Consider the following 23,741-nt stretch of genomic DNA (forward strand, 5'->3'; position numbering starts at 1 on the left):
ATTCAAGGTACCTTTACCTTCCAGGGTTTCTCTGAGTGGTTTCGAGAAGTCGTGAACGGGGATGACGATAACTGAAGGCAACCTTGCCTGCTTCAAGTTTAGGTGCACTTCAACCTCAGGTTCCCCTGTGATCACATGCTCCATGAGCTCAGATAAAAAATCTAAGAGAATTTTGTGAATTCAACGAAGGCACGCTGTGAAAAAATTTAGTGTTGGTCCCTCAATATCTTCTATTTTGAGTTTATCTTTGTAGATTTGGAAGATACATTAGATATTGAAGACAAAGTCTTCAAATTCCTTGTCAAATTTTTTGAGGACATAGGAACGTTTCTTTAAACTGTTCGTTTCTTCGATGATGTTGTGCACTTTCTCAGCTTCCTCTATCTGAATTTTATTTTGTGGAACTCGTGTACTGGATTAATAACTTCATCTGCACAAAGATACAAAAACATATAAATGACTGTGAATTTTGTTTGGTGTTTCATTTTATGAGAGAAGAAAGCTAATATATTTTGATAAAATAAAAGTGTGAAAAATCCAACCGAATTTAATTATAGCATTGGCAATGCTATTTATGAACATCCCAGCAATGCTGCATTGCTGGGATGTATTGCTTGGAGGGCATTGCTTGTTTGCAAACAAGTTCTGTTATTACTCTGCAATGCTATACAGTCAAAATAAGTAGACTAAGAACTGAATAAAAAATACCTTTATGCTTGAAAAATAAGAGAACATAAAACAACATACAAAGGCGAATTTGCAGGAAAACTGTATTCATAGGCTTTAGTGTTACAAGGAAGCCTCTTACAGTGCATCTTTTGCATTGAAAAAAAGGGGTCCTTGTAACCCCAAAACATGTGTTTAGTTTTCCTACAAATTTGAGCCTTGTTTGGTGATTGCTGATTTATATTTTTTTACTAATCGAATAAGACTTGTCTGTATTTTTGGCACTAGCATCTCATTAATAGTATATTTGGAACTAATATCATATACCCCACTCTATGCGAATTTTTCCTGTCGGCGCCAAGAAAACGATGTATGACGACATATGTCATACATCGTTCTTAGCGATGCTTTTTTTTAACGCCAACAGGAAAAATTCTGATAAAAAACTTGATCAAAGCACTTCCGAACACTATATATATAAAACAACATAAAACTACAACAAATAACATCGCAAATATCCACTTCAAAAATACCAGAAACTAGAAAGTTTTTGTACAGAAAGAAAAATTACTTGAAAATGTTTAATATACTTAAATTAACAAATTACTACAACAGCTCACCAATGAAACATGTACCAATAAAAATAAAAGCTATTTTCCAACATGCATTTCATCTAACAAAAACTTTTTTCATACTCTGCTAAAACAGAGCAAAGCGATTCAAATTGCGATGAATCGGAAAACATCCCCAAAATCAATAACTATTTCAGACAAAAAAACGCTTAGTTACTCAAATTTCGATGTATGAAAAGTAGAAATGTCTCAACGGAACATCCCAAACATAAACAATACAAAAATACCATACATTAATTTGCTATGCAGACATGCTTTTAAAATACCTATTATATTTTACATAAAATAACACCTTCATTTTTAAATAAAATGCTAGAGTCAACTTATTTTCAGAAATTCAGCACCTAAAGAAGGCACGTTTATAGAATATGTCGAAATTATTCGTGGCATCGATAAGAATTAACTTTAAGAATAAAATAACCGTACTATTTTTGAAAATTAATTTACATACAGTAAAAATAATGTTAAAAACTACAAGAAACCGTCAAGATTTTGTAAAAACAAAGAATTTCGAAAGTGAGTTTTTTTTTTTTAATTCTAAAAAAAGAGAACTTACCTTTTTATGGTAGAAATCCTCCCACTCAGTTTGAAACAAAACAATATATGACAGTGGCTACCTTACAGATGCACACCAAGTTGGAGTTTACTTTTAAATAACGTTCAAGTTTGAAGAAACTGACATTTTCTAATATTTATTCATCAAAAGACAACTACTGAATTTAAACTGATACGAAATAAGTTTTCCTGTAAGGTATATTGCACGAAAAAACAAGAGTATCTCCTGTGCGTGAAACTGATAACAAATAAGGTAATTCCGGTACAGATGCCCCCCTTAAGGAAAAAGGAGCTCTAATATAAATTGGGTATTAAAAATGACAACGAAAGTTTATGGTAAATACAAAATAGTTATTGTTTATTAATACTAAGTAGTTTTTTTGTACAATATTGTACATTTTTTAAGTGAAAAAATAAAATTGTGACAGTACTACATTTGGCCATCTCTCCCGAAGTTCCGGGTGAGATGCCTCACTCACACGGGAGAGATGCCCTACCCGTAAAAATCAGTTATTTTTTAAACATAAAAAGTTTAAACAATGCTCAATAGTTTATTAAAAAAATCAATCGTTTATAACACATGAAATGAAAGCTATTTCGAAAAAAAAAAGAAAAATACAACCTTAGCATTAATTTATAAAATATGAAACTCTCATACTCAACATATAAAATTTATAATCAAACTCAAACTATTGCAAAATATTTCATTTTTTTCCCTATATATGAAAATTTCAAAATTACATTTTAGAAAGTATAATGTAAAAATATTACGAAATAAGTGGAATTTTATTCAGACAATACTTTTCTTTTTATTTTCTCTAACTTTTGTTTTTCCGCAAACATTGCAAAGATTACCATACATTGTGCATGATTCATGTAACCATTTTTGGCACTTTACGCACTTTATCCAGTCTACTGTTTCTTTTGTCAAATAATAGTTCTCCTCACATTCGAGGCAGTTGTTTGTATGATCACTTCCGCCGGTTTCAATGGGTGTGTCCATCACCAGCTGTTTTGACGCTTTGCTTAATTTGGCAGCGGATTTTAGCTTTTTTTCTTTGATGTGTTCTTGGGATGTAATAACCATAGCCAACTGTTTCTTTCTTTTTCGGCATCTTTCCTCTAACTTAGGTACAGGTGAAATCTGGTGCAATAACTTTGTCGGGGTGGATGTCAGGTCAGATGATTTAGAACTTTCGGACTGTTCACAGGTCGGTTTCATTTCTTCACTGATGGAAAAGAAGTGGTTTGGAATCTCTGCTTGGTTCAGAGGGAAAATTCCCGTCTTTCGAAAACCATTAATAGCAGTGTGAACAGAAGCTGCCCTTTTCCAGGCTCTACCAATCAGTTCTGCAGCTTGTATTCTCCCAATGGTCCTTCCTGGATGATTAACAATCCAATTCCTTGCTTCCTTTTTAAAGTAGTGTTTTAGTGGCTTAAAAAAAGACCGGTCAAGAGGCTGAAGAGCTTGTGTGGTATGGCTGGGCAGGCAGACAACTATAATATCATTGTTGTCTGCAAATTCCAGCAAGTCATAACAGTTTAAGTGCGATGCGTGACCGTCCAGAATTAGTAAAGTCTTTCCTTGGGGTTTTCTCGGAACAAAGACATCTTTAAGCCATCTGAAAAAAATATCTATGCTGATGTATGAGGATTTTTCGTTCATGAACACCATAGATCCAGGTGGAAGACCATCAGAAAACTCTTTTTTTTCCCGAACGCCTTTAAAAATAACTGAAGGGGGGAGATATTGTCCTTCTGCATTGCAACAAGCAATAACTGTAATATTTTCTCCTCTTTCTGTAGACGTCAAAACATGAACATCTTTTGCCCCCTTAGTAGCTACGACCTTTCCTGGAACGTTATTTAACTGACAGCCGGTTTCATCCATATTATAAATACTTCCCGGTCTTGTAAAGAATTCATGTTCCTCAAACACTTCCGAGAGAATTTTAAAAAAAATGATCAACACTTTCTTTGTTAATACCTTCCCCCCTTGCTAAAGAGAGGCCCTGGGCTTGTCTAATACTTAGTTCTGGGTTTCTTCTAAGAAATGATGAAAGCCAGTCATACCCAGCCATTCTTGATTCTAAATTAAATCGATGATTGAGACGTAGCTTTTCAGCAAACTGAAAAGCAAGTGTTCTAATTGTCTCTTTGTCAGGTGCAAATCCACATTTTTCTAAACGTTGGATGTGCTTGACGAGACGTTTTTCGTTTTCAACTCCAAACACTCCTTGTGGTCCTAAAGAGCTTGTTTTGATATTGTTGCCTGTTTTTCTTCGACGACGAAGTGTCCGAGAAGGAATTCAATAGTATCTAGCAGCTTCATTGACACCAATTTCTCCTGCTTCTAGCCTCCTTAGAGCCTCTTTTAAATTGTCTTCTGTCTAGGTCCCACGAGCTGCTCCAGTTTTTTTCCTTTTGTACACTGTAGGCATCTTGCCTAAAACAAATAAGAAGCATTGTACCAATAAATTTCAAATTTAATTAATTTCAAATCAAAAGTTAAAATTTCCTAGTAGTTAACTTGCGACAAATACTTTGTAAGACATATGTCCATTTGTTTAGTTAAATTTAATTTCACCTATTTAACTATTAACCACAGAAAAATAAATTTGAAAAAGTTCAACAATACATTAGCAAAAAAAAGACATACAAAAACTATTATAATTAATTACCCGTTTCACGCCCAGCAAGCCGTCTGAATAATTATCTGTCTTAGTTTCCAAACGGAAACTTGTGTGCACTTCAAAGTTTAATTTAATTTTTAGAATAAACACTATCAGTTTGAATAATTTAAAAAATAAAACAACTTAGTTTCATTAAAAAGAGTAATATATTTTATTTTAATTTTCTTCATAAACTTAACACTTCGGTTACTTATCTTGCCCCTTAGATAAAGGAAAGTGAATAGTATAAAAAGTGTGAATATTAAATAAATGTATTACTTCGTTAATCAAGCTTAAAACTATATTTTGAATTTTATTGATAAATGTTAATCTAAATTTATAGTTCCAAAAAATATTTTTTCAGTTAAAAAATATACCGATTTACGCACATTACACAATTTGTAAAAACTATATGATTTTAAAAATACTATTTAAAAATTTAAACACTTAAAAGAGTTTTGTCGCTGAAACTGTATGTGGGGCATCTCACCCGAATAGAAGCTGGGGCGTCTGTCCTTTTTGTACAGGAGAGATGCCCTGTCAGCAGTCCAAAGTACAAGACGGCAAAAATGGCGTTACATTGCCTGAAGTCGACTAATCAACTTCGCACTACAGATTTTTAGCTTAGATGAATAAAAATTCATTCTTATTAACAAGTGCCAGCCTTAAAATGCAACATCACTCTTATAACACAGTAGAAAAAACATGGTACTTACTTAAAATGTTACTGTAACAGCAGAAAACGAAGAAATAAGTTCACGTAATTTTCACAGCACAGCTTTCAACATCCAACTGAAATAGTGATCAGACTTGGAGATCCATCTAGTGTTGGGTTTCGAAATTACAGCAACTGGGGCATCTCTACCGGTGGGGCAACTCACCCGGAATCACCTTAATCAAGTTTGAACATATCTAGGATTGCCTTCGGGTTGCCAAACACAGGTTAAAATATTCGGCAGGATGCCATGCTTAAAAAATTATTGCCTCATTCGCGAGAAAAAATATTTCAATTTTGTGCAAAAAATCGGACGTCGCCAAATGGGGGAGGGGGGGGGGGGTATCACATCTGTACCGTATATCTCATAAATTAATGGTATAATTTAGCACAGAATGAAAAGTGTACAGAACATCAGAAACAGAACACTGCCCAATTTGTTTCCCTTTAGTCTTTATGCTGGCATGGTATTTCTAGTTATTAGTTTCCATTAAAATAAAAGCTAACTCAAATCTAAATACAGTAGAACTTCAGTATAACGACTCCCTATGGGACCAACATCATAAGGTCGTCGTAACGAAAAGTCGTTGTGACGAATTGAAAAAAATAATTTAAAAAATGAGCAAAGAAATGATCCGACAGTACATACCTAGGGAACACTTCTAGTATTTATTTGTTCTATTACTGTATTTTTGAAAAAAAGTCTTTGATTGACGCCTGTTTCAAGTTCATTTGGGAATTTTTCATTATGACTGATTCCATATCCGTTAGATTTTGAACGAAATCTTCAGAATTAAATTGTCTTTCAAAATATTGACGCAAGGCATTGATTGCATTGAAGGCTTCTTTTTCATTCACTTCTTCAAAAACTTGGACGATTTCTTCTCCGTCGTCGGAATCTCAGATTTCTTCGTTTCCGGTAATACGGGCAATAAAATCGTCCTCATTCAAATTTTCCTCGCAGCACTGTAAATTTTCGTCTACCACGGCATACTCATCAAAAGATAATTGATGATCCGGAAATTTGACACTGAGGTGCTGGGTCATTTCATTAGTGTCTGGAGTTTCATCTACAGGAGAACCGGGCGATAAAGGTTCCGGCAACGGTCGGAATTCAACTGACTGATTTCCCAACTCTTTCTGAAATTCTTCTTTCGTCTTAAAGCCGGCATGACGAAAACAATGTGCTATTGTGTTTTGTGGAACATCATTCCATACTGATTTGACTAGATGCATAGCAACTAGGATATCAATATCGTACGTCTTGTTTTCCATAGCGGCAATCATGCTTCTGACTAACATTTTTCGATAGTTGGATTTGAAGCAATGTCCCTGATCTAAGGGTTGAAGTATTGCGGTGACATTAGGAGGGAGAAATTCCAATTTTATGGCTTTTAAATTGCCGATTGCGGGATGAGCAGTGCTGTTGTCCACAATCAGCAAAATCTTTCTTTTATTTGCAGCCATCTTCCGGTCAAATTTTCGAATCCATTCTTCGAATAAAGCGCTAGTCATCCACGCTTTTTTGTTGTTTTTGTACTCAATCGGTAAAGTTTTCACGCCCTCAAAGCACCTTGGGTTTGCAGACTTTCCGATTAATAAAAGAGGCAACTTCTCGGTTCCCGTCATGGTTGCCACAAGAAGAATTGTCAACCGCTGCTTTGAACGTTTTGCTCCGTGTGCATTTTCTTTACTTTTTAGTACCAGACTTTTATCAGGCAACAGCTTGTAGTAGAGAGCCGTTTCATCTGCATTTAACACGTCGTCTGGCTCATATTTTTCTTATAAAGTTTTCAATTGTTCTTTCCTCCATCCGTTGACTTTTGCACTCTCACCGCATAGCTTTTTACAAGAGAGTCCGTGCCTTTCCTTGAACTTCTCAAACCATCCATTTGAAGCACTGAAATCTATTTCAACATCCATTTTTTCAGAAAAAACTCTAGCTTTTCATGGTTCCCGCGGCCATGCAAAAGTCCTTCAATTTCATTTGGAATTTCAAGGGCCCTTGAAAGTACTTGAAAATCATCTGGAATCCTTGAAAAGTTTGAAAAGTCCTTGAAAACTGCCGATGGCGAAAATCAAAAATTTCTCTTTTCCCAATGAACCACGTACGTGACTTTCCAGCAAACCGGCTGCGATAAGAACCATCAATAGCGCATGCGCGGCCGTATTTTCTCTTGCATGTGTGGAGGGAGGTAGAAAGTACTTTAGCATTTAGTCATTGCATTGACTGCTCGTTCTGGTTCGCGCCGTTGGTGCGGAGTCGGTCCTCAAAATGGGAAAATTCGTGTTTAACGTATTGTGGTTAGAAAAAGCAGATTATTGCGATTGGCTGCAACGAGGAAATGGAAAAACAAAGCCTTCTGCCGAGTGTGTGCTAAAGAATTGGATATTTCCAAGATGGGAGAAGCCGCTTTGCGATCCCACAATAAAGGTAGATATTTGGTTTTATTTTATTTATGCAATTTATTTAAGAATGCTATTTGATCTGATTTTAATTTTTTGCACCCTGCAAATGTTTTACTTAATTTGAAACATTATATTTATTGAAACAAAAAATAGGCCTAGCAGCATTGAAACACGTGTTTTTTTTATATATTGGCTAAAAAATATGGTGTGAATGATACGAATTGAACTGGATATTGTATTTAAATTTTCTGTATAATATCATGCGCAATTAAATCATGAAAATGTTATTTAAAGCATATTTTATATTAGTATAGTTTATTTATTACAGAAGTTGCGATATTTATAACGTGTGTTTCAGAATTGTGATTTTACTTTAAACTTAATAAATTTTAGTTGAAATACTTTAGCATTAACTGATTATTCAATCTTCTTTTGTTAGTTACTTTTACAGTGATGGTTTAGAATTATAAAATATGCATTTGTCAGTCAGGGCGATTTTTTAAAAATTTATGTGAAATATTAACTATGCACTAAACATCAACATTAATATTTTTGCATTACTAATAATTTTATGAAGATAAAATAAAATAGGAATTCATGTTATTAATGGTTTAATACATCATCATGGTATGATGGTTTAATAGATCATATAAATGTAAAGAGTATAGTATTTTTTGGTTATTTTTTTTAAAAAGAAATTAACAGTAGTATAAAAAAAAAAATTGCAAAAAGTTGCAAATCGAAAAAAAAAATAACAAAATATCATATTTTCTCAGGGGTGCTCACAGGAGGGAATTATGGCGTAGGTTGTGCCATCAGAAGTTGGGAGGGGGGGATTATTTTAATTTTTTTATATAAATTATTTATTTTGTTAGATTATTTCTTTTATTTTTGCTTTGTTTGCTTATTTATTTTTTGTGTGTATGTCAGTGACGTATTTTATAACTGTTCCAACAAATATAAATGAATATTAAAAAAAAATTAATTAAAAAACATAGCAAAAAAAATCACACATATTTGAGAAGAAACTTAAAAAATATTGTAGTGTCCGGCACCCCAACAGAGACATTTCTCGACCCCTCTCTCCTGGTCGCACGATTACTTCAGCCGGGTGCGAAGGAGCGAAGGGAGGTTTGAGAGAGAGATGACTGAGGTCTGAGAGAGAGCAGCGGTGTTGTGCGTTGGCTCTGACCTGTGGTTGATCTGTTTCATGTTGTGCGTTATGCTTTAAGCTGTTTCTTGTGTATATATTGTACATAGATTAGAGAATGTGTGTAAATAAAAGATCTTAAAATTAATCAGAAGAGTTTACGAAATCTATAAAACGAACCAAAGCGGATAAAGGGCAAGTTAAGCCCTGCGCCAGTGGGCAAGTTAATACTCGCTACACTGGCGCAGCCGGTAGGATGACAAAATGGATAGGTGAGCTCTTATTGATTGTTCTGTTTTGGGGGATCATTGATTATTCTAACAAGAAGATTAAATTCTAAAAAGTAAAATGTTCAGTGTGAAAGGTTTAAAGAAAGAAGATTTGAAGCTAGTAGCTGAGGAATGTGGGTAAAATGTTACTCCCGACCTAAAGATAGTGGATTTAAAAGATCTCATTACCAAATCGAAAACTTACGAATTTATAGAAGAATTTTTGGTCACCACTGTGGAAGACAGGAAAGAACGCGAGGAGCATCAGAAACAAATTGAAATCTTAAATGCTCAAAATCCCACAAAATTAGGGCCCGCCCAAAGTGCTGCTAGTAGTTTGAATGAAATTATTAAAACAATTAAGTCACTTACAATTCCATGTCCGTCTAAGCCCGAGCTATGGAATTTGTTTTTCAGCTCTTTAGAACGTGCTTTTGTGGCAAAGGAACTTTGAGGAAGTAAACAAAGCAGAGATTTTACTAAATCTGTTAGGGGAAAAGGCAGCGAATATATTAATTTATATCGACGATGAACAAATTAAAAGTTATGAGTCAATAAAAGCGATAGTATTAAGAGAATTCGAGCCCACTGCTCAAATTTGTTTAGCAAATATCAAACGTGCTAAACGACAAAGTAACGAAACTCATGTACAGTTTGCATCTAGATTAAAAACAACTTTTGAGTATTATTTAAAATTGAGGGAGTGTAATGATGTCAAAAGCATTGTAGATTTGATGGTGTCTGACAAATTGTACGAAACCCTGGACCAGGAAACGCAAATGCATATTGGCATACGGCAGGGGGAAAATTGGTTTAAACCTGTTCAAATGGGGAAAGAATGTGATACCTATTTTGTATCTAAGGGCAAATCATTCCATAAAACCAATTACACGGAGGGATGTAACTTCAAAACTGATGTAGACACACCTCACACTTCTGGGAAAGATGCTAGATACGTCCCACCTCACTTAAGAAATGATAAGAATAGAAGGGTAGATGTTAATAACAAGGGCAAAACTAAGGAATGCTAAAATGTCAGTAATCCAACGTTATTAAGCACAAAACTTGCAATTGATTGCAGACACGTGTTTCGGTGTTACAAGGAACACCTTTTTCAATGCAAAGAAGTGTGAGCTTTTGGATGAAAAGTCATCTAGAAATTCTGATGAGCACCCGTCGAGGGATAAAAGTTCTAAACCCAAGACAAACAACAACGAATGTTTGGCAGCCAAAGTTGAAACGAAATTTTTGGAGCCTCAAATAACGATTCAACCATTGCAGTACGCAAATATTGTAATTGATGGACAAGAAATTGAATCAATAATTGATAGTGGAACTCAGATTCCAATTTTGAATTCTGAATATATTCCAAATTTGAATGAAATCAGCCGAGGGAAAGTAATTTTAACTTCTGCTTTCGGGGAAGAACTTGAAGCAAAATTGTGTAGAATTCTCGTGTCCCTAAAATCTGACAGTCCAGGCAATTGTATTTTAGAGCAAACTGAAATTCTTGCTGCTGTAACGGATAAATTAAATGTGCCTTGTTTAATACTCCCAAATGTTCACCAAATGCTTATAAACGCGAACGATCCGACTTTTACTTTCGAAACGGACATTCAAGAGGAGGAAAATGACACAGTAGACGCCCCTCCGGCAGAATACGAGGGGTCTTTTTCGTCTAAGGGGGAGGAAGGAGAAACGCAGCTGTCCTGTTATCACTCGGGGAGCGTGGGAAATGATTACCGGGCTAGAACGCAAGTGGGTGGTGGAGATCGTAAATTATCCCAAGGGCTAGAAAGTGAAAGTGTTGCATCTGTATCCCATTCTGAGTCTTCTAAGTTGAAGGAAGAGCAATTACGATTTCCCACATTAGAGGGAATGCGTAAAGATTTCCAGAGGGGAAAGGGAAACTTTTGTTGCATTGATGGTATTCTTTTTCACAAAGATAAGGTTCTGGGAGAAACAGTGATGCAGCTGGTGTTACCGTACAATAGGAGGGAGAAAGTGTTGCGTTTAGCACATGAATCTGTTTTTAGAGGTCATATGGGAATGCGGAAGACGAAGGAAAGAATTCGTTATAATTTTTATTGGCCGGAAATGGCAAAGGAAATAAAGGAATATTGCAAAACATGTGAGAGTTGTCAATTGAGAAAGGAAAATAAGATTTCAGATAGAGCACCTATTACTGCAGTAGTTAGGCCATCTTTACCTTTCGAAGTAGTTAATATTGACATAATTGGAGAAATCAGTCCGCCTTCAGCAAGGGGGCACCGTTATTTATTATGCTTAATGGATCAGCATACGCGTTGGCCAGAAGCCGTACCCCTAAGATCACTTACTGCAAAAGCTACATGCGATGCATTTCTTCAAATATTTACTCGTACTGGAAAATTCCGAATATTATAGCTAGTGATTGTGGTAGAAATTTTATAGCTAGTTTAACTCAGGAATTTATGAAGAGAATAGGCAGTTCTCCACGCTTATCAACTCCAGGGTATCCCGCCAGTAACGGTTTGGTGAAAAGGTGGAACAAAATTCTCAAAAATATGATGCACCATGCAATAAGGGAGGATCCGTCAAATTGGGATAAGCAAATACCATTTATGCTATGGGCTTATAGGAAAGTACCAAATGGAACAACGGGATTATCACCATTTAAATTGATGTATGGTAGGGAGGCTAAAGGTCCACTCGCTATCTTAAAATCTACGTGGGCGGGAGAAGTACATATCCCTACAAATATAACTGAATCCGCTGTAGACTATTTAGAAAATCTAAAAATTAACTTAGAGAAGGCGGCAGAACAAGCGTCTTTAGTAGCTGCGAGCAAGCAAAAGTCATATGAGGATTATTTTAATCGACGCTCATCGGTCAGGAAATTCGATATAGGCGATCAGGTAATTTTATTAATTCCCGACTCGACTAATAAATTATATGCACGATGAACGGGTCCTGGCATAGTGGTAGAGTGTTGTTCGGAGCATTCCTTCAAAGTGAAACTATCCGATGGGAGCATTCGTCATGTGCACGTGAACAAAATGAAGAAATATTATCCTCGCGCTCAAACTATCGGAGTGGTCTTTGACGAAGATAATGAATTCGGAGACATCTATGAAGCGCCAAGTCAAAGATCGGATGGACCTGATCTTATGTCTCAGTTAGACTTGAGTCATCTACATACTGAGGAAAGAGAGCAATTAATAGAAGTTCTCCAGTAACACGGTGATGTGTTCTCAGGGAAATTACAAATTGCTCGAGTTTCGGAGCATAAAATAAGACTTGCAGAAGGAGTTACGAGGAAGAAGCCTTACATTTACCGTATTCCTGAAAATTTAAAAACAAAAGTAGACGAACAAATTAAGGAATTAGAACGCCTTGATTTAATTGAGCCTAGTGACGCGGAGATTGCATATCCAGTAGTATGTGTCAACAAGAAAGACGGATCAATAAGACTCTGCGTAGATTTTAGATCTTTGAATATTGCAACGAAGAAAGACGATTTTCCTATGCAAAATGTCGATGACTTAATAGCATCGGACAGGCGAATGTAATAACTTCCTTAGACATTTTAAAAGGCTATTAGGAGATACCGCTTGAAGAAGGAAGTCGAGACTTGACTTCATTTAAAACACACAGAGCCCAATATCGTTGGAAAGTCATGCCTTACGGTCTTAAAAACGCTTCCGCTACGTTTCAGCGCGCGATTAACTCAGCTTTAAGTGACCACCAAGAATATTGTAAAGCATATATCGATGATATCGCAGTTTTCTCTCAAGATTGGAAAACACATTTAGTGCATCTCGATTTAATATTGAAGAAATTAGAAGAATTGCGATTCACAGTTAACGTGACGAAATGTGTGTTTGCCAAAAACAATGTGAAATATTTAGGTCACGTGATTGGATCAGGCAGGCACGAGCCGGATCCAGAAAAACTCTCAGCAATCAAGAAGCTACCAACCCCCAAAACAAAGACGCAATTAAGAAGTGTATTAGGACTTTGTAGCTATTACAGAAAGTACATAGATGGTTATTCAAAATTAGTATATCCATTGACAGAACTCACAAAGAAAGGTGTACAAGAAGATATTCCATGGTTAGAGTCTCACGAAAGCTGTTTCCAAAGCCTGAAGAATGCGTTATGTGACGCACCTAAGCTGTTTACACCTAAGTTGGATCAGCCGTACGTCATTCAATCCGATGCCTCTGCATATGCGATTGGAGCCTGTCTATCGCAACGTGATGACGAAGGAGACCTACGTCCCATCAGCTTCGCTAACCAAAAGTTGAACGCGACGCAGCAAGCATGGCCTACTGTAGAGCGAGAGGCCTATGCCGTCATTTGGAGCCTTCGGAAGTTCGAAACCTGGATTTTTGGAGCTCACATAGAGCTGATAACGGATCATGACCCTCTGACATTTATTACCAAGGGAGTTCCTCAATCAGCTAAAGTGCAACGTTGGGCATTGGCACTTTAGAGATACGAAATTTCAATCTGACACTGCCCAGGTGCCAAACTTGGAAATGCAGATGCCTTATCACGGTTACCTGTGGATTAATTTAGAACTTGAACTAACTAACGAACTTGGACTAATTTGAACATTAGTTATGATAGTGACAATTTCTTACTGTGTGCTATAATATTTCAAAACTCAGAACTTACTTCTCGTGTGTTAGTTTATTTTACAGGTATGAAAATAGACTTTAAGTACGTCGACTGAAAAAATACAGAGTTGTATTATGTTAATTTATGCTAATCAGGTAATTTATTGCATGTCATCAAGAAAATATGTTAGCATTTTTTGAAGGTAAATTTTAGTATCTGTTAAAATTTTACATATGTGATTATTACAGGAGAGGATTTTTGATATTGTATTTTTCTTGTATTGTAATGTAAAGTGCTAGTAATTCGGTGAGTGTAATTACTATGTGTGTATGTTGGGATTGCCGAACTATTAATTCTCAGATGGTGATTTTCGACTGCAGTGATAATCACAATCTTGGGGGGGGGGGAGGTGTAGTGTCCGGCACCCCAACAGAGACATTTCTCGACCCCTCTCTCCTGGTCGCACGATTACTTCATCCTGGTGCTCGGGTGCGAAGGAACGAAGGGAGGTTTGAGAGAGAGATGACTGAGGTCTGAGAGAGAGCAGCGGTGTTGTGCGCTGGCTCTGACCTGTGGTTGATCTGTTTCATGTTGTGCGTTATGCTTTAAGCTGTTTCTTGTGTATATATTGTACATAGATTAGAGAATGTGTGTAAGTAAAAGATCTTAAAATTAATCAGAAGAGTTTACGAAATCTATAAAACGAACCAAAGCGGATAAAGGGCAAGTTAAGCCCTGCACTCGCTACAAATATATTTGTTAAATAATCATTAGATGAAAAGGTTAAAGTACTTCTTTAACTTTAACTATACATATAAACTGAACCTTATATACTTTTACCAGAAAGTTAGCAAATAAGAGTGGGTAGCTGTCTGATTTTGGGAAACTATCTCATTCCATTACTTGTCAGCATTAGAAATTATTGAAAAATCTTATTGGTCCTTTGGACCAGTTAACATGAATAAATACTGGTCCCCAGACAGCATCACTGGTTAATTTTTTGCAAATGTGATACTTTGAAGTACAAATATCAAAAATATGAAAATCATGATTATTTTCAAAATTAATATGATACATATTGAGGAATCCCTTGGTCTTAAGTTTTCGTTTACTTTCAGGACAAAATCATAAGGATCTTTTGAAAAGCCATAAGTTGTCGGCCATAAAGGACTACATACAAGAAATTGCACCAGGTCATGATTCACCTGTACATGGCGCTTCCACATCCCAAGAGACTGTCACAACCGTGGTCCAAGAAGTCGCACCACCTTTGGAATTGGAGTCTACGACTACTAATGCAGCAAGAGCTCTTAATTTGAATGCTGACACTACTTCTGCAGAAGTAAGATGGATTTTGAAATGTGTAGAAAGTAATTTCTCCTTTAACTCGTGTCAAGATGTGGGAGACATATTTCGAGAGTTGTTTAGCGACAGTGAAATTGCAAAATCTTTTTCGTGTGCTTCCAACAAAGCATCATATTACTTGTGCTTTGGCTTAGCACCATATTTCAAGTCCAAAGTTTATGAAAGTGTAAGCACATCAGGAGACTACGGCATTCTGTTTGATGAAACCCTATGATCTCTGAGAAGTCACCATTGTCCAACCAATTTGTGAGATGTTTATCCTCCTTAGATCCAAGGAGGATATATCAAAATAGTGACAGTTGTCACAAAAAAATGAGCATCATTCTGAAGGAGTTAGTTCGGTGCAAAAAATAAATGAAGATGATTGCGACCTAATTCTTTCGGAACTTTTAAATTCAGTGGCAAATGATGAATCGTTTAAAAGTTCCGATGTATCAACACAACGGTTAGATGTGTTTTTGATGAATCATTTGTGCACGGATGAGTATAGACTGCTGTGGGGGGTCATAAAAAGACTATTGCTTCTTTCCCACGGACAAGCTAGTGTGGAACGTGGTTTCTCAATTAATAAAAAAAAAAGAAACTGAAAACATGAAGGAAGGAACATATGTAGCCAAGAGGCTTGTTAAAGACGCATTGGCTTTGAGTGGAGGTTTTTCTTTTAAGACATTTCCATCTATTGGAGTATTGCAAAACCGCATCATTTTGAGCCACTCCACTAAGGCTTTCTCTAAAAGCGGGAATTTTCCCTCTCGTGCATGCATTCTGGATTTTGAGACACCTGCATCATTCGCTGCTAAAATTTGATCTCTGTTTTTGAGGATCGTGAATAACGTGTTTTTTTGGATATCAAACTGTCTCGCAATTTCAGCTTTTGGACATTTATTCTCATCGACCGCGGCCAAAATCTTGCACTTAACATCTATAGAAATTTGATTTCGCTTATCCATTTTAACGAGTGAACAGTGCAATAGGAATTTCTAAAACTAGGTAAAGAGAGAAGAGTGACGTACGTCCCCTCTGCAACCCCGCCTCACGTCATGTTCCCGGACATGCAGTCTCCGACCAACTGGGAACGAGAAGAATGTCCGTTCTGACAACTCGTTTCTCGGAAATGCCTGCGACTACTACTCCTCCCTTCCCTCTGGTCTTTAGTTTTCCCCTTTTCGTCATGCCCCTCCCCTCCTTTAAGCAAACAAAAGGAGAGAAGTAGAGGTTTCTTGAAATTCCACCACAGTACAATAGCAATACCCCACTTGCTCATGAGTTTTGCGGACTAAAATTGGCGGTCACTCTAACGAAAAATAATACGCTTGGGGTCGTTGTAATGATTCAAAATCAACATTATTCCTATGGTAAAATAATTGGGACTTTTTAAGATGGTCGTTCTAACGAAGGGATCGTTGTATCGTGGGGTCGTTATACCGAGGTTCTACTGTATAACTTACTTCAGCTCTCAGGAAATGGCAGTGCAAAAAATACATAAACTGCGTTACTGAAATTTTAGAATGTTTCAATTTTTCCTTTTATTGCATGCTGAATACTAAGTGAATTAAAAATTTCAAACTTGTGTGATTGCTAGAAGTAACCTTAAAATTTTAATGATTCCCCCCCCCCTCATCATCTGTCAGTGACAAAAAATCACGAACTCCGACTGGCAATAACTCGTGAACCACTGGCATAAATGGAACGAAATTTACAAGAATAGTTCCTGATCACATGTTCTGTTCATCACTAAAAAACCAGGCTTTACCCACAAGGAAATTACAGGGGTGGCGAAAGTGCCGTGAGTTGCTTCGTGAAAAGAATAGTACGGCTCTGCCTTTCTTTGGCTTCCTTATGCTCGACTTGGCGGGGGCACTGCAATGCCTCCAGATTCACAAAAAAAAAAAGAATGAAATACAAATAATTTTTAACGAAGAAGTCGGCATAAAATTAATAGATGAAACCATACGTAATCTTATTTCAATTACAAATTCAAATTAAATACAAATGTTAATGGACCCAAGTTTTTAAACAGTTTTTTCATACATTACATTTACTACAAAATATTTGTGTAATGGTATTGAGGTTTCGTTCTTAATGTCGAACAATTTTTCTGAAAAATATAACACAGAATTTAAGCCATCGTTTTTGCCCTATTTCAAAGAGTTATGTTTTAAAAGTAATATTGATGTTGTTCAAAGAATAAAATTACTTTTTAGCTTTTAGAGCAATTTCCAGGTGTAAAGCTTGTAGTAATTTTTTTAAACATATATTTAATTTTAATGCTTTGTGATGAACAATATTTTTTGTTAATTCTTGAGGAATTTAAACGAACAAACTTTATGGTGTACCAACCCTCGAAAGCGCAACGTATAATTGGCCATGAAAAAAGCATTGATTTACCAGATCCAATCCACAAATTGACATTATTGATCATTTTACGATTCAGTTCTTACTTGCAAGAAACTAGACTCTTATTGGCTTAACCATACTTTATTTTATCGACAACACTTATCTGGACAACAGAACTACAATAACAACAACAACCAAAAAAACTGACGAATCAAGCTTCTTATATAGGCTGCGTAGCAGCGCCATCTGAAGAAATTAGCATAATTTGCAACACACCCCACCTGTACACTGTACACATAAAAGTTCAAATAATAACTGAAATCTTAATTCTAATTGAATGTGTTGCAAACTTAAATTTTACAAACTCATAGAATTAAAATGTTCATATTAAATCAACAAATAGTATCCAATTTAACAAATTTGTTAATACTTCAAATAATAGAATAAATTTACACACATAATAAATTATACACGAAAGAGTAGTTGACATTTCCTCAAAATTAAGGAGCGCTCTGACAAGGGTTTTTCGCAATGGATCTTTGACACTTTTCATTAACCTTTCATAAAATCCACCCCATCATGGAGCATGAGGGACTATGAATTGCCATGTTAATTCAAGGTGAATTGCCCTTGTTACAATACAAGTAAATAAGGCTATGTAAGATTTCTGAGGGCTACTTTTTTCAGATTTAACAAAAACTGGACCAGTGAAATCCACTCCTGTCACACTGAAGGGAGGAGTATCAATTATGCGATTTTGCGGCAGTTGCGCCGTTATTTGTTTTGCCGGTTTTAAGGAGTACCTTTTACAAATTAAACATCTCCCTATAACCTTTTTTACAACTTGTCTACCCTTCGGAATCCAAAATTTACGTCTAATTCTGGCAAGGGTAGCAGACACCCCACCATGAAATATCTTGTTGTGCTCCCTAATAATTAACAAATCAGTTAATTTAGATTGTTTTGGTAAAATTATAGGATGAATTTCATCTATTGAATACTGGCTTTCTTCCAGTCTACCCTTTACGGGTAGAATACTATTTTCATCTAAAAAGGGAGCTAATTTAAAAAGACTAGAAGTTTTAGAAATTTGCTTATCATTTTTAATGCATTGTAATTCCGAAGAATAGACAACATTTTGTTCAAACTGAATCCAGGAATCTTCTGCGTCTTTCATTTCAACTGCAGAAATAGTTCCTGTATTTGATACATGTTTTTTCAATTTAGCAATAAATCGTTTAACAAACACAGTTATTCTTAACACTTTTGTCAAACTACTATACTTATTTAAATCTAATTAATATTTAGGAGGATTTACAACACAACTATTTTGTACAGTACTTGCAAACTCTTTACGAAACTCAAGATCTCCGACATCATGTTTAACTTCTGTACTCATGTTTGGCCAACACTCAGATGGTTGTCGTAACCATTGTGGTCCGTTCCACCACAAACTATTTTTTGCCAGGTCTCCTGAATACATGCCTCTGCTAACTATATCGCTGGGATTTTGTTTACCAGGACAATGGAACCACATACTAGGATCACTTAACCCTTGAATTTCTTCAACCCTATTTTTTACAAATTGCTTATATTTACAAGAATTACTTTTGACCCAACAAAGTGTTATAGTCGAGTCTGTCCAATAAAAACATTTTATATTAAATTTTAAACAATCACTTACTTGCTTTACTAATCTTGCTGACAATAATCCACCCATTAATTCTAATCGTGGTAATGTAAGGGATTTAAGGGGTGCTACTCTGCTTTTAGAACAAATAAAACTAGTAACAATTCTACCATCTTGTGCAACGGCACGTAAATATAATACAGTACCATAAGCAGAAACAGATGAATCTGAAAAAGAATGAATTTCAAAATTAAAAAAAATATCAGTTTTTAACTCATACAGATAACATCTGGGTATCTTTACAGTGTTCAAGTTCTCAACATCATTGCACCACATCTGCCACCTGTGGTCCAATGGTTTCGGCAGCTCTTCGTCCCAATCAACACCGGAACTCCAAATTTCTTGAAGAATACACTTCACAATTATGATATAAGGCGCGAGAAATCCTATAGGATCGTAAATACGACCCACTACTTGCAGAACGAACCGCTTTGTGCTGATACGGTAGGTTAGAATTCGAGATAGCTCTTTCATACAGAACCTGAAAACATCTTCTCCTGGATCCCAAATAAGAACCAGCACCTTCGTAGAAGAATCATACTGCTGGAGTCTAATGTCGGATTGTTCACAGTCAATATTGTTTTCTTTCATCAGAGAAATTAATTCGCGCGAATTAGTCTTCCATTTGCAAAGCACCATGCCAGCTTCTTTCAGAATTTTTATGCTTTCAATACAAGTCTGAAAGGCTTCATTTACTTTTTCTCGACCCCCAATCAGGTCATCAACGTACATGGAGCTTAACAATAGTTCGCAAGTGCTAGGATATTGTTCACGAAGTCTCTCAAAATGATATTTCAGGGTTGCAGATAGGAGGTACGCACTAGATTTTAGTCCAAATGAAACGCGATTAAAATGAAGCACATTCATTTCTTCTGCTTTTAAATCATTCTTCCAAACAAATCGAGTAAAATCTCTGTCCGAATCGGATATCTCAATTTGTAGAAATGCTTGTTTTATATCAGCAGTAAATGCTATTTTACTTTGCCGAAATTTTAGCGACAGCTCAAAAAGATTTGGATATAAATTGAGTCCTTTAAAAAGACATTCATTTAGTGAAAACTGTCCATCCTCATGAGCAGAGCCATCGAACACAATTCGCAAACGTGTCGAAGGTTTGTCGTCACGAATTACCGCATGGTGATGCAAGTAAAATCCCTGATTAGATGACAGCCTATCTAATGACGGAACTGCGACTATGCCTTCTCCAAGATAGCTATCAATCACTCCCTTATAAGTTTCAAGAAATGGAGGACTATTCCCAAACCTTTTAATCAACCCCTGAAAACGCCTAACTGCATTTTTCTTATTATCGGCTAATTTTTCCTTCATTTCTGGTTTCCACGGCAACTCCACACAATATCTCCCATTTGAAAATTGAATAGAATTACTGAAATCATTCAAGATTTCCTTTTCCCTAACACCGAGAACATTCGCTTTCATTTCCCGTATACCTAAACTTTCCAATTCCCAAAATCGTTTCAATTCAGACGAAATAGAATCATCTGAATGAAGGACTAAATTCACTGAAGTTAACGTATTACTGTCTAAATTTCCCTGTACAGACCAACCTAAGACTAAATAAAGAATAAATACCTTTGTGCTGAAAAATTAAAATGTCAGTAATCCAACGTTATTAAGCACAAAACTTGCAAATGATTGCAGACACGTGTTTCGGTGTTACAAGGAACACCTTTTTCAATGCAAAGAAGTGTGAGCTTTTGGATGAAAAGTCTGACTTTTCATCCAAAAGCTCACACTTCTTTGCATTGAAAAAGGTGTTCCTTGTAACACCGAAACACGTGTCTGCAATCATTTGCAAGTTTTGTGCTTAATAACGTTGGATTACTGACATTTTAATCAACCTAAGACTGTTTCTATCGCCACCAAAGACGAATTTAATCGCTCAGTTTTATGAACTAAATTCCTATAATTATCTACTCCTATAAGCATAGATATTTTCTTATTACACGTTAGCTCATCCACACTGTATGTTAAAGTGTAACCCATCGAGTTTAAATCTTTCCATATATTTTCATTAGGTAAACTTATCATTCCCTTCAAGATTTCATCGATTTCTAATGCTTCAATACTACATCTAGACTCATCTACTAAATTCTTTAAATTCACTTCGACCCTTTTGCAAACTTGTTGCTTTGGAATACTACATCCGAATGAAAATATACTTAAGTTTTCTGTACCTAATACTTTTAAACCTAATTTCTTTGAAATATTTTTGCAAATGAAAGATTTTCAGAACCATTATCGAAAATACCAAAAATTACTTCAGAAGAATCTTTCTCGATTATTTCTGTTTTAATACATTGCAATAATACACCTTGCTTCTCTTTATCCGCTATATAATTAGAAATAGTCTCGCTAATATTTACGATTACTTCGGATTTGTTAGCACTACGAATTTTATTTTCATTTTGACCTACCCTCTTATTTTCTTGTTTGAAACAAATAGCTTGATTATGACGTTTACTACACAACGTGCAAACTTTTCCGCTTTTACAAAATCTAATTCGACAACCTTTTTGTAAACATAAGAAACATCGATTTGAGCTAATCAACCTATTTCTTTTTTCATCCAATGTTAGTGAGCTGCATTGCTCCGATTTATGATTTGAAACGTTACAAAAGACACAAGTATCAGATTCTGTCGAAACAACCAATTCCGTAGCTGAAGAGCTGTTTCTTTGAAACTTATCTACACCGTATTGTTTCGATGAAAAATTTCGTTTGCTTCCCTTACTATAAGCACTAGTTTCTGAAGGGCTAATTGTGCGAAGTTTTCTCCCTAGCATTTATTGCAGTATACAAAAATAACATTAACTCATCCAAAGAATGACTACTATCTGGGTGATTTTTACTGAATTCTAATGCTAAATCCGAAGGAAAAAGTTTTATTACAATAGTTGATAAAAGCGTACTATAATTGTCAGATTTGATTCCTAAAGACTCAAGGGATCGGATTTGCGTTTGGCATTCGAAATACAAATTACGCAATCCTGCTAAATTGTTCGAGTTTTTTAATGGACTTAAATTTAGTAAATTATAAGTATGCGCACTAATTAAGACATCTTTTTGTCCGAAAGTGCTATTAATCAATTTAATTGCTTCTTTGTAATTTTCACTCGAAAATGCGAATCCTTTGATACAAGCAAGTGCTCTTCCGCCTAACAAAGATTTCAAATACGAGAATTTATCAACATCTGAGAGAGACGGATTGTTGTGAATTGAACTTTCGTACTGATTCCAAAAATCTAAATAATTTGCCGGATCACCGTAATACTTTGCAATTGTTAATTTTGGTAATTTAGGCAAAATTCATGGCTCTGAACTACTATTCCTCAAATTAACTGTATCGTTCGTATTTGTAAGAGATTTAATTTTATTTTGCAACTTGATTTTAACGATAATTATTTTTTCTTTATATTCATCAATACGTTGTATTTCAAAATCAATTTCGTCTAATTCTAAACTATTTTCTAATTCAACGTCTAAACCAGTTAAAATTTCATCTTTTATCAACAGTTGTTCTAATAATGCTTGACACACATCTAAACAGATGTTCGGATTATCCAAACAAGACTCTATATTTCCCACTAGCCTAGTAACTTGCCCTCGCTGACTAATTCTCCTTCTTTTCAACCTTTCAACATTATCTGTTTCAGCAACAATATTTGTATAATCTTTTCCCCCTTCTGCCATTTTAAACTCAACTAAAATTACAACCTACTATTTTCCAAACCAATTGTTAAATACTCACCCCACCAATGCGATAGCAATTCTTTTCGGCTCGATGCACCAAAATCTATTGATCATTTTACGATTCAGTTCTTACTTGCAAGAAACTAGACTCTTATTGGCTTAACCATACTTTATTTTATCGATAACGCTTATCTGGACAACAGAACTACAATAACAACAACAACTAAAAAAAACAGACGAATCACACTTTCTTATATAGGCTGCGTAGCAGCGCCATCTGAAGAAATTAGCATAATTTGCAACAGACATAGTTTGACCCTGCAACTTATTAATGGTCATTTGCAAATTCCATGCGAAATAGAAATTGCAAGCGTGTAATTGAACCGGTGAGTCTGAAGGGATTAATGGGATCCGTGGTAGAAAAACATCTTCACCTTGAATGTTGCCGGATAAAATGGTAGCTTAAAGAAAGTTTTCCATGACTTTTTTAATGACCAATCGCTTGCCATTGCACTGCTTTAGTGCATTTAAATTTCGAAGTAAAATAGCTGGTTAACCATTTTTTAATCGATGGTTTTGTGTTGGTATTCCTGGTAAATCCAGTGAAATCAAGAATTCAACAGGATAGTTTACCACTTCTTTGGAATCGACAACAGTGTCAATCGATTTGAATACCATTTTTATTACCAGGCAATGACTGCTATATCTAAAATTATTTTCGTCAATATCTATATTTTTTCGGCGAAAATAGCTCGCTCATGTAGCCACTCATGGTTAGTGTGAATTTGAAAATATACTTTCCATTAAAACATCTCTGGTAGCCAACACCCACCATATTACAAAAATTGTCTGAGAGTCTAATGCACTATGCCTTTTTATGTAATTGAGTTTTTCGATTGCCAGTAATTGTTCGGAGAATGCTGATGCTAATATGTCATTTTGAAGCTGAACTCGCATATTTG

The 23,741-nt window shown here is 35.6% G+C and overlaps 1 protein-coding gene across 1 annotated transcript in view; it reads right to left on the minus strand.

The window, feature by feature from the left end:
• LOC129230302 (uncharacterized) overlaps positions 1 to 19,797 on the minus strand; it is a 42,022-nt gene extending 22,225 nt beyond the window's left edge. Inside the window, exons 1-3 of the mRNA XM_054864700.1 lie at positions 19,293 to 19,797; positions 19,176 to 19,232; positions 18,717 to 19,013 (exon numbers count right to left, since the gene is read on the minus strand). Of these exons, the coding sequence (XP_054720675.1) occupies positions 18,717 to 19,013; positions 19,176 to 19,232; positions 19,293 to 19,797 (859 nt within the window). The remainder of the gene's footprint in view (positions 1 to 18,716; positions 19,014 to 19,175; positions 19,233 to 19,292) is intronic.
• Positions 19,798 to 23,741: the final 3,944 nt, after the last annotated feature.

This window comes from Uloborus diversus, chromosome 9 (genome assembly GCF_026930045.1).
Source record: "Uloborus diversus isolate 005 chromosome 9, Udiv.v.3.1, whole genome shotgun sequence".
NCBI classification, from domain to species: Eukaryota; Metazoa; Arthropoda; class Arachnida; order Araneae; family Uloboridae; genus Uloborus; species Uloborus diversus.